This window comes from Mauremys reevesii, unplaced genomic scaffold (assembly GCF_016161935.1).
Source record: "Mauremys reevesii isolate NIE-2019 unplaced genomic scaffold, ASM1616193v1 Contig96, whole genome shotgun sequence".
Classification (NCBI taxonomy): domain Eukaryota; kingdom Metazoa; phylum Chordata; order Testudines; family Geoemydidae; genus Mauremys; species Mauremys reevesii.
Window position 1 is genome coordinate 54506 of NW_024100913.1, and position 16558 is coordinate 71063.

Sequence of the window (16558 nt, forward strand, 5' to 3'; positions counted from 1 at the left end):
TCAGCCTTTTATAGTCTTTTCCAGGTGTAAGAACACCTCTTTGTCCTTACTGTGGAAAATTACAAGCAAAATGGAGTCTGGAGTCACATGGGCAAGTTCCTGCATACTTTGCTGACTTACAAGGTGCATCTGCCTTCTCTCAATGGGTCAATTGTGTAGCTGATGGTCCTTAATGGGCCATCAAGCAGGCTAGGCAGAGCTAACACCAACTCGTCTGGGATGTCACCCAGAAGCATAGCATAAGTTTGAGATACAGACAGGATAGAGCCAATATTCATAACTTCAACTACAAAATGACACATTCATACAGACAGCATAATCATAACCAGCAACCCATAACCTGGTCTTAGACCCCTTATATGACCCCCTTTACAAAAGATTTGGTGCCACTACAGGACCTTGGTTGAAATCATATTCTATACGGTCCCAGTTCAAATCAAGAATGCAACACAGGCATCTTCCCGTTTGGTCATTTTCTTTAAAACACGGCCAGGGTCTGCACTAAATTGCACAGCATTTATTAAGGTCACCCCTTACGCTAAAAGTTCTTGGGTAGGCAAAGACATTGCGTAGCATAACCTATGGCAAGAACAGTGTTTAATAAGCTTTCCAAACATAACTCAGCACACAGGCGCCGGGGCTTGAAGTTTAGATCTACTGAAGTCCAAGTCACACAGTCATGGTGCCGTTGGGCTGCAGCATCTATCACACAGCCCTCACAATCTTCAAAAAGCTTTTCCCTAAGGCACTGATTAAGGACAGCATAAACAGCAACGTGTACAATAGTCCGTGTGACTTTTTTACGCTCACGACGTGGCCTTGGCTCAGTTAGTTCCATGCCAAGTCTCCTAAACTCCTCATAGCCGTCATCCTTGGAGTCCTCTTCAACAATTTGTACCGGCATTGAGCAAAAACAAGGAGAGCCCGGTTCATCTTCGCTGCTTGATGCAATGCTGTCCAGGGCCTCTGGGTCCTCTAGAAAGGCATCGTCAAGCTGTGGAGAGATTTTCAGAAAAGAAACAGTGTAAGTTCCCACTCCTTGTTTTTAAATATACACAACCCACCACACCTAACCCCATTACACCCCATCATCAACAGTCACTTCTTAATCATTCATTTACCTGAGCAATGTCTTTTCCGTTCACCTTGTCCTCCGATGATTCCCCTGAGCTGCGTTCACCTTCCACCTCTAGGGGGGTGGAAAATGAGAGGCCATCACACTCATCGGTGTGCCTCACGAGAGTTTGGGTTTCGGGTTCCAGCGTATCCATCAATGGCTGAGTCAAAGGTCCCTTGTGGGAACTGTCGCTCATGTAGCGCTTTCTCCACACAAGTCCAAAGGCCCTCGGGGCTAACACAAAGTCCAAAGTACTCACGGGGTGGTGAAGGAGTCCATGCTTCCACGATTTCTAAAGCACGCGTCCTTGGTAAAAGATGGCCTCTTCTGCCCTGGTGCTGGGACTTATGGGGTGATAGTGTTGTACTCTGACTGGCAGAGGGCGCTGGGAGGAGTTCTTAGAAGGGTCACACGACCCTCATCTGGACAGGTCACCCCGTCCCGGAACACCACCGATTGGTCAAATCTGCTCTCAGGTTGGTCCTATGCGGCCGAAACCCATCGCGATTGGTAGAGTGCAGTGGGAGGAGTTCTTAGAGGGGTCACACGAGCCACATCCGGATGGGTTACCCCACCCTGGAACACCCCTGATTGGTCAAATCCCCTCTCCGGGTAGGCCTATGAGGGCGAAACCTCTCCTGATTGGTAGAGGGCAGTGGGAGGAGTTCTTAGAGGGGTCACATGACATACTTTGCTTCCGGTCATGTGTCCTCCTTGACCCTGGAAGTAATACCCTGTGGGTGGGACTTCTGGTGATAGGTGGGCGGGGTTTAAGGGGTCAAGGGGCGGGGTTTTAGGAGTCAAAGGGCCGGTTTGTGTTTGATTGATGGTAGGGCCCTAATAGTACTACTGGACACACTTTGAGGCCCTTGCCTTCCAAAAGGGTGGCTTTGTAAATTTAGTGTCAGCTCTTCTTGAAGGAAGGATTGATTCTTGAACGCTCAATCTCATCCAAGCTCCCAGGCCCCCCTTCATCTTGGAATCTCGGTTTAAATGTCATACCCCAAGGAGAGACACTTATATATCAGTCTCTGTGTCCCAGGACAACAAGCCATTCTTCTCAGCCACTTTAGCCCATGCTTACCGGGCCCACTGGATGATAGGGAGAGGTTGGAATTTGTGGGCCTTTTCTGGTATTGGGCATGCTGGCAGGGTGAGATTCAGTAGTATGGAAACCGTACACCCTTGGAGGCCCTTGCCTTCCAAAAGGGTGGCTTTGTAAATTTAGTGTCAGGTGTTCTGGATCGAGGGTCCTTGGACATTCGGGACTTCACTTTGTGTTGCAGCTTGCTGAAGGTTTGCTTCAGGCACATGAACATCTTTTGGAGAACTTTGCTCCTTGAAGGGGATGGTGTCCTAGCTCTGGAGGCCTTTGGTGACTTTGAGGGAGAACCGTCAGGACTCCAACTTGCTTTCTCCCCAGCTTGCGAAAGCCCTGTTGTACTCGTTGCAACGGACACCATCTTTGGTTGCTTGCGGGGAGCCCATTTCCCCATTCCATCCTGCGTCTTGCTCTTGTCTGCTGGAAGGAGCCACAGCACTGGCATCTTATTGCGGTTGGATGATGCTGAGGAGTCTCCTGGAGTCCATCGCTGTGGAATTCCATGGGATCTTCCCGGCAAGTCAGCACCTGCAGAGCCAGCTGGTCTCTTTTGTCGATGCTTACCACACTTCTCGCAGACTCTGATTGGTGGCTGGTCCCTGGAGAGCTTTGAATTCACAGTTCCATTGAACCCATGTGAATGCATGATGTCTCGAACACCATGCAGCTCAGCAGATGTCTCCTTTGGAGTTTTCTCACCCTTCCTCTTTCCTGGATATGCCTTGCGGCACTGCTGGCAAACTGAGACCTGGCCCGCCAAGGGGCGGGAGCTGCTCAACATTTCCGTCAGCTGCTTGATCTGCAGGTCGTGTGCAGCCTGCCCAGCAAGGAGAGAGTCAAGGGTGGATCTTGTTAGCTGCTCAGAGCCTGGTGCCTCTGGGGCAACCTGGTGCCATTGGGTCCTGGGAGGATCTGCCCTGCTCTCACCTGCTTGTGCCCCTGGCCGCAGGCAGGAGCCTTCTCCCAAGAGAACCTTCCTCTCCATGTGCAGCTCCAGCTTCTCTTCAGTCCCTTTGGTGCCGCTCACACTGGTAAGGGGCTTTCTCAACTCGCTCCTATACATTTGGAGTGTCGCTGCGAGTGTCTTCTCTGCTACTGTGGTTCCTGGAGGTGGCGATGTCAGACCCACCCCTGCTGGCAGAGTGCAGCGCTGTGGGTTAGTCTGCTTTCCTGCCGCGCCATCATTCCTGCCCGTCTCCATGGTGATATCTTCCACTGGCGTTGGAGGACGTGTCTAAGAAGAGGAGCTTGTGCTTTGCCTCCCCGTCTGCAGGAAATTGGTCTCCATCTCACTGAACTCCACACGGGCTCCCCTGGCTGGGACGGCGTGAGGCAGCTTTGCCAGGGGCTCTGGGTCCAGGGTGAGCAGCCCCCTCTGCATGACCGGATGCTGATGCCTTATGTGGAGTTCGATGGGGTGGGCAGGCTGTTGTCCCATCGTTGGGAATGCCGCTGTCCTGTGCTTGCCTGGCTCCCTAGGGGGGTGGAGTGGCCCAGGCAGGGCAGTCTCTCTCCAGAGGGGAGCATCTCTGTGCGACTCTCGCACCATCTTAGGAAAGGCCTTCGTTTGGATCTGCCAGCATTTCTGAGCCACGTGATCCTGCAGCTTGACCCCCGCTGTGGGCACAAGGCTGGCCAGGATGGCATCAGGGGATGCCATGATCCTGTGGGCCTTTTGGAGCAGGGCTCCCCAGGGGCAGACACATGGCTCCTGGATCTCCTGTGCACGCTGAGGGCTGGTGTTGGATCTGAAGGGCTCCGGGACCTTTGCTGGAAATCCACATTTGGGCGGATCTGGGTCTACTTCCAATTGCTGCTTGGTGTCCCCCTCACCCAGCAATGGCTCCCCCGGGATGGGGGTTTGTGGAGCCCCCAGTCGCCTCTGCAGATGCTTCTGCCGGATGTTGAAGTCTGAGCCATGGACTGAAGTCTGGTCCAGACCCATGGTCTGCTCTCCCCGGTCTTGTCTGCTGTGGGCAGGAGGCCTGGAGAGAGGCTGGGCTTGGATGGGATGAGTGGATCCTTCCCAGCTCGCGAAGGGCATGATCTCCCCTGTGTGGCAGAGGGGCTCCGACTGAATGATGGCGGCTTCTCTCAGGGAAAAGGAGCTGGGACTCCAGAGGGCAGCGGTGGTGGATTTCATAGCGGAATAGGAGAACTGGCTCATTGTAGCTGTCGCCACACGCGGCCTGTGGGAGAGAGCAGACAGGGACAGATGGGACATGGCTCTGCTGAGCCAAGGCAGGGCTTGGGCGCAGCCTTCCAGCAGTAGTGCAATGGGGCAGTGCCTAGGCATGCATTGCACACCACACCCCGACACAAGGACATCAGCTGGGTAACGAAGGACTGAGAGGGGGAGCCAGCACTCATTTTATCTAGAACGATAACCCCTTCGTCACAAGCACATGTGCAGCACCTAGCACAATGGGGCCTTCAGCATGACTGGGGACCTAGTGTTATTTTAATAGAAAGATTAGCTAACAACAATTGCTTTGGGTGAGGAAGACGTGAGCATGTGTGTGTAACCCTCGCCAGAGGAGGTTGTGAAGGCCAAGACTATAAACTATAAAAGGAACTGGATAAATTCATCAATGGCTATTAGCTAGGATGGGCAGGGATGGTGTCCCTAGTCTCTGTTTGTCTGAAGCTGGGAATGGGTGACAGGGACGGATCATTTGATCATTCCCTCTTCTGGTCATTCCCTCTGCTGCACTGGCATTGGCCAGTTTTGGAAGACAGGATACTGGGCTAGATGAACCTTTGGTCTGACCCAGTCTGGCTGTTCTTATGTTCTTACATTCTAACCCACTGGAAAACTGTCCTCTTCTAATGGCTGATACACTAGAGGCTAACAACCTACTATTGCTCCCAGTTAATGGAGTTTCTCTGGTGGTGGGGGACTGTGCTACGGTCCTGAAAGTCCTGGGTTTGAACCCAGCTGATGACTCATGTTTGGGGTGTATCACAGGGTGCCCCACTCACTGCTTGTCTGGAGCCTACTCTGGGGATTAGCTCTCGAGGTCAATGCCCCTTCCAATTGTCGCATGTGGTCACATCATCTCTCTGTCATTCCGGGAACTGCAGTGTCCCCTTCTTGGCTAGGCCACTCAGCGTTTCCCCCTCTTCCAGGGTACAGTCCTTCACTTGCCTGTCACTCCCACAGTGACCCAGACAGTCCTCCTGTTCACTGCCCCGCCGGTCTGGGCCGTGCCCTCGGTGGCTGGTAGGGAAACCTGGGCCCACACTTCACACCGGGCTCCAGGCCAGGGACCCTCAACCCAGCAGTTCTGGGCTTTCCTCTCCCAGCCTGGACTGCTTCCCACTACTCCTGGTTCCCCTCCTTGCTCTGGGTGCACCAGCTCCAAACACTCCCCCCTCTTCCCAGGGAGGGGCTGCCCTTTGCCATCCGCAGCCCCTGTCTCTTGCCAGCTTCCTGGCTTTATAGGCCCGTCTGTTCCTGCCAGCTGAGCCTGCTTGCAATCAATTCCCTGCTCCCTGGCTCTTCCTCCACGTGCATCCTGTGGAGTTCATGGGCCTGCCTGGCCACCTGAGCCCCTTCCAGTTCTGTGTGGGGTGGACACCCCCTCACAGCGTGTTATTGGATTGCTTTTTCTTTCAGACACAGCACGGGCAGGTTCTAGACAGTCGCCTGCTGGCAGATATTGCCGTACAGAAGGATTTGATCCTACTCACAACCCCAACTTGTAGTCTCTGCATTTAATTTCTGATAATCCCTCACCTCACTTTCACTGGTATCTCACCTGTTATTTTAGGATGCTGGAGTGTCTGGTTTTCCCTGCTCCCTCCTCTCTACATTAATTATCCCCTCCCACCCAGCCCCCACTCTGGTGCCCCTGCTCAGTTGCCTTACGGTATCAGAACTGCATCCAGGTGTCTGGCCACGTCCTGTAGCCTCCTCTCAACGAGCCTGAGGCTGAGAACCAAGGGGAGCTTCTCCAGGGGCACAGGGCAGCTGTGGAACAGAGAGAGCAGATAGCTGAGTGCAGGCCCTGCCCGCAGGCCCTCTTTTACCCAGAGGTGCGGCACCGAAAGGCTCCCTGTCCCCTTCTCCACTGAGGCAGCCTCCTCCCCTGCAATACCCGGGCCTTGGATGTTCTGGGTTGGGGTTAGCTGGATTGTTAGGTGATCCCTGTCTAGTGCTGAGGAGGTGAGTGTCTATCCTGCTGGCTGCATGTGTGTCATGTCCCTTCCACAGAAGCTAATCAACATGTAGGATAACAGCCTACTCTAGCTACCAACTATGCAGCTACTTCTTTAGCTCCAGGATTCAAATCCTCCGTGGAACCTATGCTGGGGGACTGGAGGATGGGCCATTACCCAAGTGCTCCTGAATCCCCTACTCACCGTACCAGAAAGGCCAGCCTTCCTCCTGACCTCTCCACCTCACCTCCCCGGGGTGCATGGGGCTGCTCCCAGAAAACATTTTCTCCCGCTCTTGGCAGGAGAGGATGGTCCAGTCCAGTTGACACAATCTACCCCTCCCCCCCACTGCCCCAGGTTAAAGGAGCCGTATGACGCTTGAAGAAGGGAATGACCCATTGTACAAGGCGTGGGGGTGGATTAGAGATGGCAACTTCTGCAGGGTGGGAATGAATTGCAGGAGTCTAAAGGAGAAGAGTTGCCTGCGTGGTACATAGGTCGGGGCAGGGGAGGGATTACTCGGGCTACTGCCCCTGGGTGGGGATGAATTGCATGACGCTAAAGGAGGGGACTGACCCACTGCAGATTTATGGAGGGGGGCATTGCTTACCACGTCTCTGGGGATGCACCAGCCTCCTCCAACTCTTCCGCACAGCGTCCAAAAGCTGCCAGAAGTGAGACATAAAGGAGACATTGAGCTGCTTGGGCACCCTCTGCCCCAGATTTCAGAGGCAGCCTGTGAATGGAGCCCCAGCCAGTGCCACCGCACGGCTCTGGGCACGACTGTGCCTTCGCAGGAAGAGGGGAGGCAGGTGGGGGAATAGACCCTATTTCTCTGCTTTGCATGGGGCCTGAGTCTGCCACCGCAGCTGTGGGGTGAGGGGCTGCTTACCTTTCGCTTTCTTTTTTGTCTTTCTGGGCCTCCTCTTCCTCGGAGAAGCCTGCCACACACAGAGAAAGCAGCAGGGTTAGAAGAGAACTCCTCAATAAACCTGGGAGAACAATGAGCCAGAGGTGATTGCCATGTGGGGCCAGAGGGAAATTTTTCCTTCTGGCAGAGTATTGCACTCTGAGGCATCATGGGTAGGCATTGTGCTTTCCTATGATGCAGCCAATATAGGGCACAAAGCACAACCCATAACAGGGGTCACTGCAACACTCCAGGGGTTGGAGAAACAGGGATTGCTGGTACCAGGAGCCTGCAGAGTTTATAAGCATTGAAGGAGAGAGCCTGCAAAGTTCTCTCTCCTGCAGAGATGATCAAACTCTGCAGGTTTTAGGATTGCAGAGTATGCAACTAACCCCAGATACCATGCACGGAATTCAGATCCTGGGGGAGAAATCTGACATCTGGACAACAGTGTTTCCTAGATACATATTCAGGGAGTGCATGATATCGGGGTTTTCTCTGCAGCCATTTGGGATAGCGATGTTACTCCTGAGTGGTGAAGCCATAAATGGATCATGCAAATCCTCTCAAGCAAGTGCTGATATAACCCCTAGAGCATCCTCAAACGGCAGCTGTTTTACACCAAAACACAACAACAACAGTTTGGCATGAGCTCAGTCCACTTGCCTGAGAGCTGCAAAGTTTCTTGAAGGTAAACTGCACTGCTTGCAGCTTAACTAGCCAGGTATTCCTTTCACAGGCTAGATCTTTCTCGCTTGGGCTCAGCCCCTTCCCTCCTCCCCCACAGTTTAGTTCCTTTAGTTCTCCAGATGTTTTCAGCAGGCTTCCTTTTGGGGCAGGGAGGTGGTGGAGAAGAACCTAGATTAACTCACTTCCAAGCCTTCAATAGGACTTGGCTATGACAGGAATCCTTTGTCTCCCAGTTTGACACCACCCCTACCCCTCCATCCTAGTGGAAAAATACCACCAGTCCAAAATGATGTCCATCTGAGGGAACTGGGATTGTTTAGTCTGCAGAAGAGAAGAATGAGGGGGGATTTGATAGCTGCTTTCAACTACCTGAAAGGGGGTTCCCAAGAGGATGGATCTAGACTGTTCTGAGTGGTAGCAAATGAAAGAGGAAGTAGTAATGGTCTCAAGTTGAAGTGGGGAAGGTTTAGGTTGGATATTAGAAGCAACTTTTTCACTCGGAGGGTGGTGAAGCACTGGAATGGGTTCCCTAGGGAGGTGGTGGAATCTCCTTCCTTAGAGGTTTTTAAGGGCAGGCTTGACAAAGCCCTGGCTGGGTTGATTTAGTTGGGAATTAGTCCTGCTTTGAGCAGGGGCTTGGACTAGATACCTCCTGAGGTCCCTTCCAACCCTGATATTCTATGGATTCTATAATTCTATGAGGTGACATGATCACATGACCCTGCAGTGTCAAAGCAGCATCCCAGGAAACTTCTCAGGAAGGAGGAAGATTAGCATCTTCCATGTCCTATTGTCCTTCCTAATGGCCCATCCAGGCTGATTGCCTACTGTTTGGGGGCATTCCCCTGGTGCAAGCACTTTTGTAATTGATACAGAGCCCATATTCCTAACTTCAGATACAGAAATGATACATCCATCCAAATAGGATAATCCCATTCAGTAAATCAGAACCTTTCCAAGGATATCTCACATGACCCATCTTGCATAAAACATACCTTAGTTATGCCATATTCCTAGAACAATATTTCTATGAAGAATATGGGGCGTAATGTCACAGGGGTGAAGAAGCATGTGGACAAGGGCGATCCGGTGGATAGAGTGTACCTGAACTTTCAGAAAGCCTTTAACAAGATCCCTCATCAAAGGTTCTTAAGCAAAGTAAGTTGTCATGGGATAAGAGGGAAGGTCTTCACATGGACCACTAACTGATTTAAAGATAGGAAACCAAAGGTAGGAATAAATGGTGAGTTTATGAAGAGAGATAAATAGCAAGGTCCCCCAAGGACCTGTACTGGGACCAGAGTTCTTCAACATCTTCATAAATGATCTAGAAAAGGGGGGAAACAGTGAAGTGGCCAGATTTGCAGATGATACAAAGCTAAAGATCGTTAAATCCAAAGCTGAATAGGCCCTCCTTGTTCCCAGATGTATAAATCTGTGTTGGGCTGTGTGAATATGCATTTTGTTTGAATGGGCCCCATTTGCCAAACAAACTCTCCAGAACTCTCTGCATGACTGCCCTGTCCTCATCGTTATTTACCATTCTGCCAATCTTTGTGTCATGAGCACATTTTATCACCAGCAATTTTGTATTTACTTCCAAGTCATTGAAAAACTATTGAATAGCATCAGACCTAGTACTGATCCCTGCAGAGCCCAATTAGAAACACCCACTGTCATAAGTAGTTAGTTAAGGGTTAAGTTCTACCTGTAAAGGGTTAACACAGACCTGGTGAAACACCTGACCAAAGGACCAATCAGGGAAGAGAATTTGAAAATCCCAGAGAGCGGGAACTTGGGTCTCTGTTTTCTTTGTTCTGTGTTGTTAGCTGTCTGGAACTACACCAGCCCAGACGCTTAATCAAGCCTGCTCATCTTTCTGAACTAATTTCTTCTATTCAAGCTAGTGAGTATTAGAAGTACTGGGTAATTTCATATAAGAATCCTGTGTCTGCAATTCTGTGTGTTTGTATTGATTATTCGTAATTTTGCCTGTATTGTTTGTACTGAGGAAAAGGGAGAAATTTCTCCGGGGATTAATAAGATTAGACCCTATGAATGTCTATCTAGGATTCATAGAGATTGTTTATTTTTCCTTTTTATTCTTTTAATAAACTCTTTTAGGTTCAGGACTTGGTTAAGTTCCTTACCTGTGGATTCAGGGGAAGGAAGCTAGGCGCCACTCTGTGGAGACAAGGGTTGTCTCCAAGCAGAGAAAGCAGGGAAGGGAGAGGGAAGTGAAAGGAATCTTTCTCCCTCTGTGATTTGATCTGTGCTTCCCCAGGAAAGTCTCTGGAAGGAGGAGGGGGGAACAGAGGGGTGTCTCGATTCACCGAATTAATCGAGTGGTGGCAGCGAGAAACCTACCCTAAGGGTTAGGGTGGGGGGAGAATACCTGCGGGTCCCCATCTTTGAACTCACAAGCTCAAAGTGGGGGTGAGACCCTAGGACACCCACATTTGATGAGCCCTTTGACAATTACTTTTTGAGATCTATCAGTTAGCCATTAGCCTGTTCTCAATCCCTTTAACCTGTGCTCCATTGATATTGGATAGTGCTAATTTTTAATCCAAATGTCCTGCAGTACCTGGATGCCTAAACAGGGGAATCTCAAGTTGGAGAAAAGAGGTTATTTTACCTCTGTATTTGGCACTGGTGCAACCACTGCTGCAATCCTGTGTCCAGTTCTGGTGTCTAACATTCAGGAAGGATGTTGATAAATTGCAGAAGGTTCAGAAAAGAGCCATAAGAATGATTAAAGGATTACAAAACATGCCTTGTAGTGATAGACTTTAGGAGCTCAGTCAATGTCACTTAAGGAGGTTAACGGTGGTTTGAGGAATAGTCTATAAATACCTACATGAGGAAGAAATAATGACAAATGGGCTCTTCATTCTAGCAGAGAAAGGTCTCACATGGTCCAATGGCTGGAAGTTGAAACTAGACACATTCAGACTAGACAGAAAGCGTCCATTTTTAACAGTGAGAGGAATTAACCAGTGGAACAATTTACCAAGGTCATGGTGGACTGATTCTCCATCACTGGCAATTTTTTAAATCAAAATTGGACATTTTAATTCAAGGTATGCACTAGGCATGATTGTGGGGAAGTTCTTTGGCTTGTGCTAGACAGGAGGGTCAGACTAGAAGATCAAAATGGGCCCATCTTGCCTTGGAATCTGTGAAAAACTGCACCTTCCAAAAGTCTAAGTTTGTCACATCTATGTTTGACATGGCCCATTTTCCATGAAACATTGTTAACCTGCTTTGAATATATTCCCGTCCTTTAATTCTTTATTGATTGAATCCCATATCAGTTTGTCCATTATTTCAGGCTAAGTGGCCTATAAGAAGCTGGGTCAACCTCCTGAACATTTTGAATATTGACAAAACATTAGCACACTTCCAGCCTTCTGGAATTCCCTCAGGAATCCTACATTGGTTAAAAAATTAATGTCCGTGGGCCAATAACCTCCTGAGCCAGCTCTTTGAGGACTCTTGGGTGGAGATGATCCGAGCCTGCTGATTGAAAACTACTTCTGTTTGGTTCCTGCATTCAGCTGGCATCAATCCAGCCTTTCCATCTCTCAAGGAGTCTCACTTACCTCAGATCTGGCGAGCCTGATCACAGCATAATACACAAGAAAAAGCAGCAGGATCCTTAGGCAGGAGGCAGAGTTGAGAAAGAGGAGGAGTGATCTCATTTTGCCGGGCTCAGGCACTAAGAATCACAGATACGCTCAAAGCAGCACCAAGTAGCCAGGCTACATCTGAGGGCAGGTTGCTGCTCTGGCAACAGGCAGGCGCTGATGTCGTCTCTAGGTCACAATGAGGCTGCTCTCCTGTAATCTCCCTCTAGCCTGTGAGGTGTCAATGCTGTACATAGATCAGTAGATAGGATGGGGCAATCGCCCAAGAGGGCTGAGCTGCTGAGCTCAGAATAAGGCAGGAGAGAGGGCATCAGGTTTCCCAGGAAAACCCTGGGTCTTTTCTGAGCTCTATGACTCTCAAGCCCCTAGGCAAAGGACATTTTTCCCCTACTTGTGGGAACTCCTTAAACCCCTGTGACTGAGGCAGAATCTCCCAGCCTGAAGTGAGAAGCAGCCCTGAAGTGATTATCTAGTGCTACGAGGGCACAAAAACGTTCACAGTATCGGCAGCCCAAGCATTCAAAAACCCTTGAGCTGGGCCCCACCAAAATCTTGAGATTGACTTCCAAATAATGAGATCGTCAAAAAACATTCATCTGGGGAACGCTTCATTTGCCTTCTGGTGTCTGAGCCGCTAGGGTGCACTCAATTCACGTTCTCCAGCTTCTCTTTGCAACCACGAGGGATTAAAATTGGCTAACAAATAAAATAAAATAAAGAGCTGAGATTATCAAATAAATCACTTGACTCCAGCAGTGGGCGCATTAAGAAAAGCACCCTATTTCATAAGATAATAAAGAGCCCTACCTCTTACCTAACATCTTCAATCAGTAGCTCTCAAAGCACTTTACAAAGGAGGTCTGTAGCATTAGCCCCCTTTTTGAGATGGGAAACTGAGGCACAGAGCAGAACAGACTGGATACTGGGCTAGATGGACCCTGAGTCTGTTCCACTGTGGCCGTTCTTATGTTACAGCTTTTCAGCTTCCTTGATACCTGTGATGTCATAATCCCGCTCAGTTCTCCAGTCTTCCTTGGAGTCTGGATGGAAAGACAAGGTAGATGTCACCTAGTGAGCTGGGCCTGTGAGAGCAACCTGTGTTCAGGCAGAGAGGGGCTCCTGGGAGAGCAGAGTCAGGGCTCTGTTAAAGAGCCGGAGACAAGGGCCTGGCCTGAGTGCAACCCACCAAACTTTGATTACACCTGTACCCGTAATAATTCCATTGTATTGCAGGGACAGTGAGCAGGTTCAGTCTGTTCCGACAGCAGAACTCCCACCTGTGGAGAACACCACAAATATGCAAATTGGGACAGGTGCGGATGCCAGTACCCAGAGTTGCTCCGATTTGGAGGAAAGACACCACAGTGTAGTAAAGCTGCTCAGACTAAACAAAAAAATTCTTCTGTTGAGAAGACGACAATCTGTGGGTTAACTAAGACGCCTCATAAATCGAAACATGCTCTTATCATTACAGCAATACAGCACATGGGGTCAAATAAAAATAACAGTATCTAACATACAGATTTCTTCAGTACAGAAAGGTACACGGGTCACTAATCCTACGCATTGAAAGCATGCGCTGCTCATTTGGAATTTATGTCCTCACGCCCTCCTGAGCTGACCAAGCAGCAAGCACCCTGTTCTCTGCATAGGCTGGGATCCTTCTTCTGGCAGTTATCTGCTTGCTGCAGGTAGCCAAAGCAGGCCTGCGAACATCAGCCCTCAGGGCAGAGATCTTCAGCGCCCTTCCGATACGGCTCTCTCTCTCTGGGGCTGGCTGAACTGGCGGAACAGGTTGGCACCCCCTTTTTTTAAAATTTGGGAGTGGAATTGGCCCTCCACCCTTGGAGATGCCCTACTGAGCATGTGTGACCCAAAGCAGCCCTCTAGTCACACCCTACATGCGATGGTAATAATCTTTGTACAAAATATGCCTTGTGAGGTCCTCAGTCTGTGCTCTAGTAACCCCCCTGCATTGTAAGCCTGGGTTTATCACTGCTGGGCTGGGTCTCACGGCCAACATGTAACTCCAACAGACCACAGTCGTCAGCAGGATTGAACATGGGATCTGTGAAGCTCAGTATATGTGCCTCTACTTCATGAGCTAAAAGCCACGTGGCTCTTAGCTAAGGCTGTAGCAGACTCATCAATCTCTAGCTAGGCTGGGCGCCACTAGAGGGGGACACAGACTCATAGACTTTAAGGTCAGAAGGGACCATTATGATCATCTAGTCTGACATCCTGCCCAACGCAGGCCACAGAATCTCACCCTCCCATTCCTGTAACAAACCCCTGACCTATGTCTGAGCTGCTGAAGTCCTCAACTTATGGTTTAAAGACTTCAAGGTGCAGAGAATACTCCAGCAAGTGACCCGTGTCCCATGCTGCAGAGGAAGGCAAAAAACCTCCAGGGCCTCTGCCAATCTGCCCTGGAGGAAAATTCCTTCCCGATGCCAAATATGGCGATCAGTTAAACCCTGAGCATGTGGACAAGACTCACCAGCCAGACACCCAGGAAAGAATTCTCTGTAGTAACTCAGATCCCAGCCCATCTAACATCCCAGCACAGACCATTGGGCATATTTATCGCTAATAGTCAAAGATCAATTAATTGCCAAAATTAGGCTAGCCCATGATACCATCCCCTCCATAAACTTATCCAGCTCAGTCTTGAAGCCAGTTAGGTTTCTTGACCCCACTGCTCCCCTTGGGAGGCTGTTCCAGAACTTCATTCCTCTGATGGTTAGAAACCTACATTTAATTTCAAGTCTAAACTTCCTGATGGCCAGTTAATATCCATTTGTTCTTGTGTCCACATTGGTACTGAGCTTAAATAATTCCTCTCCCTCCCTGGTATTTATCCCTCTCTTTATATTTATAGAGAGCAGTCACATCTCCCCTCAGCCTTCTTTTGGTTAGGCTAAACAAGCCAAGCTCTTCGAGTCTCCCCTCATAAGACAGGTTTTCCATTCCTCGGATGAGCCTAGGAGCCCTTCTCTGTACCTGTTCCAGTTTGAATTCGTCCTTCTTAAACATGGGAGACCAGAATTGCACACAATATTCCAGAGCGCCACGCCAAGCAAGCATAGGTTACATACTTCCCCTAGCTGAGGAAGCGTCTCCCGAGCTTTGGATACTTCTCATCTGATATCCCAGATAAGCCCCTGGTTCTAGGGCCAATAAAGCCCAGTCATTGGCAGGCAGCATTGAATCTCGGACCTCTGAAGCTGAGTGTATGAGCCTCTAGTGCATGACCTAAACGCCAGCCTCCTAGGCTAAGCTTCAGAGGTCCCAGGTTTGATCCTGCCCACTGACAATTGGGGTCTGTCAGTGTTATACTAACACATCCATATTATACTACACAGACCTTCTGACTCAGCTCTGTGGCTTGAGCAGTATCCACACTGCAAAATGACAGGGCTTAGACCCAAGTCCCAGCAGAACTCAGGATCTGACCCTGAACCCCCATTTGTAGGGTCCTAAGACCCAGGCCCTGCGTGTTTGCTGACCCGAGTCGGACTCATTTGTGCATGGATGGAAGTGGGGCTTGGGCTCAAACCTGAGTCAGAGCCCGGGCTTAATGTACAGTGTAGACGTAACTGCAGTTAGCTTGGCAGGTTCGTCCTTTAGCTCAAAATAGTTACTAAACTGCTCAAGACAGTTAAGACCAAAGCAGACTGTGAAGAACTTCAAAAAGATTTCACAAAACTAAGTGATTGGGCAACAAAATGGCAAATGACATTTAATGTGGATAAATGTAAAGTAATGCACATTAGAAAAAATAACCCCAACTACACATACAGTATGATGGGGGCTAATTTAGCTACAACGAATCAGGAAAGAGATCTTGGAGTCATCGTGGATAGTACTCTGAAGACATCCGCACAGTGTGCAGCAGCAATCAAAAAAAACAAACAAGATGTTAGGAATCATTAAAAGGGGGATTGAGAATATATTATTGCCTTTATATAAATCGATGGTACGCCCACATCTCGAATACTGCATACAGATGTGGTCTCCTCATCTCCAAAAAGATATACTGGCACTAGAAAAGGTTCAGAGAAGGGAAACTAAAATGATTAGGGTTTTGGAACGGGTCCCATATGAAGAGAGATTAAAGGGGCTAGGACTTTTCAGTTTGGAAAAGAGGAGACTAAGGGGGGATATCATAGAGGTCTATAAAATGATGAGTGATGTGGAGAAAGTAGATAAGGAAAAGTTATTTACTTATTCCCATAATACAAGAACTAGGGACCACCAAATGAAATTAATGGGCAGAGAGTTTAAAACAAATAAAAGCAAGTTCTTCTTCACACAGCGCACAGTCAGCTTGTGGAACTCCTTGCTGAGGAGGTTGTGAAGGCTAGGACTATAATAAGGTTTAAAAAAGAACTGGATAAATTCATGGAGGTTAAGTCCATTAATGGCTATTAGCCAGGATGGGGTAAGGAATGGTGTCCCTAGCCTCTGTTTGTCAGAGGATGGAGATGGATGGCAGGAGAGAGATCACTTGATCATTGCCTGTTAGGTTCACTCCCTCTGGGGCACCAGGCATTGGCCACTGTCGGCAGACAGGATACTGGGCTGGATGGACCTTTGGTCTGACCCAGTATGGCCATTCTTATGTTCTTATGTTCTTATGTTCAGGTGACACAGGCCCGTGGCTGCAGAGCGGAAGCACCAGACTTCACGTCCCTGCCACCATAGGGACAGAGGGTGTCTGATTCATGGAGTAAGCATGCCATATAGCACATGGATTCATCGCATGGGATTACATTGCAAGACTACTCAAAAACTAAATCTCTTTACTGAGTGGAGCTCCAAGCAGGAGCAATCACACCAGGCAGCAGCAGATGCCTGTAGGTTTCCAGGTGGCCCTGAAGACGCTGCATAACACCTGGAGCTCTAAAGACCGCATTGCATGGTCC

At 49.3% G+C, this 16558-nt stretch overlaps 1 protein-coding gene across 2 annotated transcripts; it reads right to left on the reverse strand.

Annotated features, from left to right (window-relative positions):
- Positions 1-480: 480 nt before the first annotated feature.
- LOC120395111 lies at positions 481-3446 on the reverse strand. 2 transcript variants are annotated; one of them, XM_039519276.1, is made up of 2 exons: positions 1122-3446; positions 481-994 (listed from the first exon to the last, which is right to left on the reverse strand). In XM_039519276.1, exons 1-2 carry the CDS (start codon positions 1311-1313, stop codon positions 539-541), a joined length of 648 nt encoding a protein of 215 aa, XP_039375210.1. In that variant the 5' UTR covers positions 1314-3446; the 3' UTR covers positions 481-538. The 2 variants fall into 2 exon arrangements, 1 of the variants encoding a protein (XP_039375210.1); XR_005592474.1 differs by having other exon boundaries at positions 522-994.
- Between the last annotated feature and the right edge of the window lie 13112 nt (positions 3447-16558).

Bases quoted from the DNA above. Each gene is read 5' to 3' on its own strand.
- LOC120395111 (XM_039519276.1), bottom strand. From the start codon at position 1,313: ATGAGCGACAGTTCCCACAAGGGACCTTTGACTCAGCCATTGATGGAT. The intron at 995-1,121 runs GTAAATGAATGA...ATCTCTCCACAG, and splicing joins ACGGAAAAGACATTGCTCAG to CTTGACGATGCCTTTCTAGA.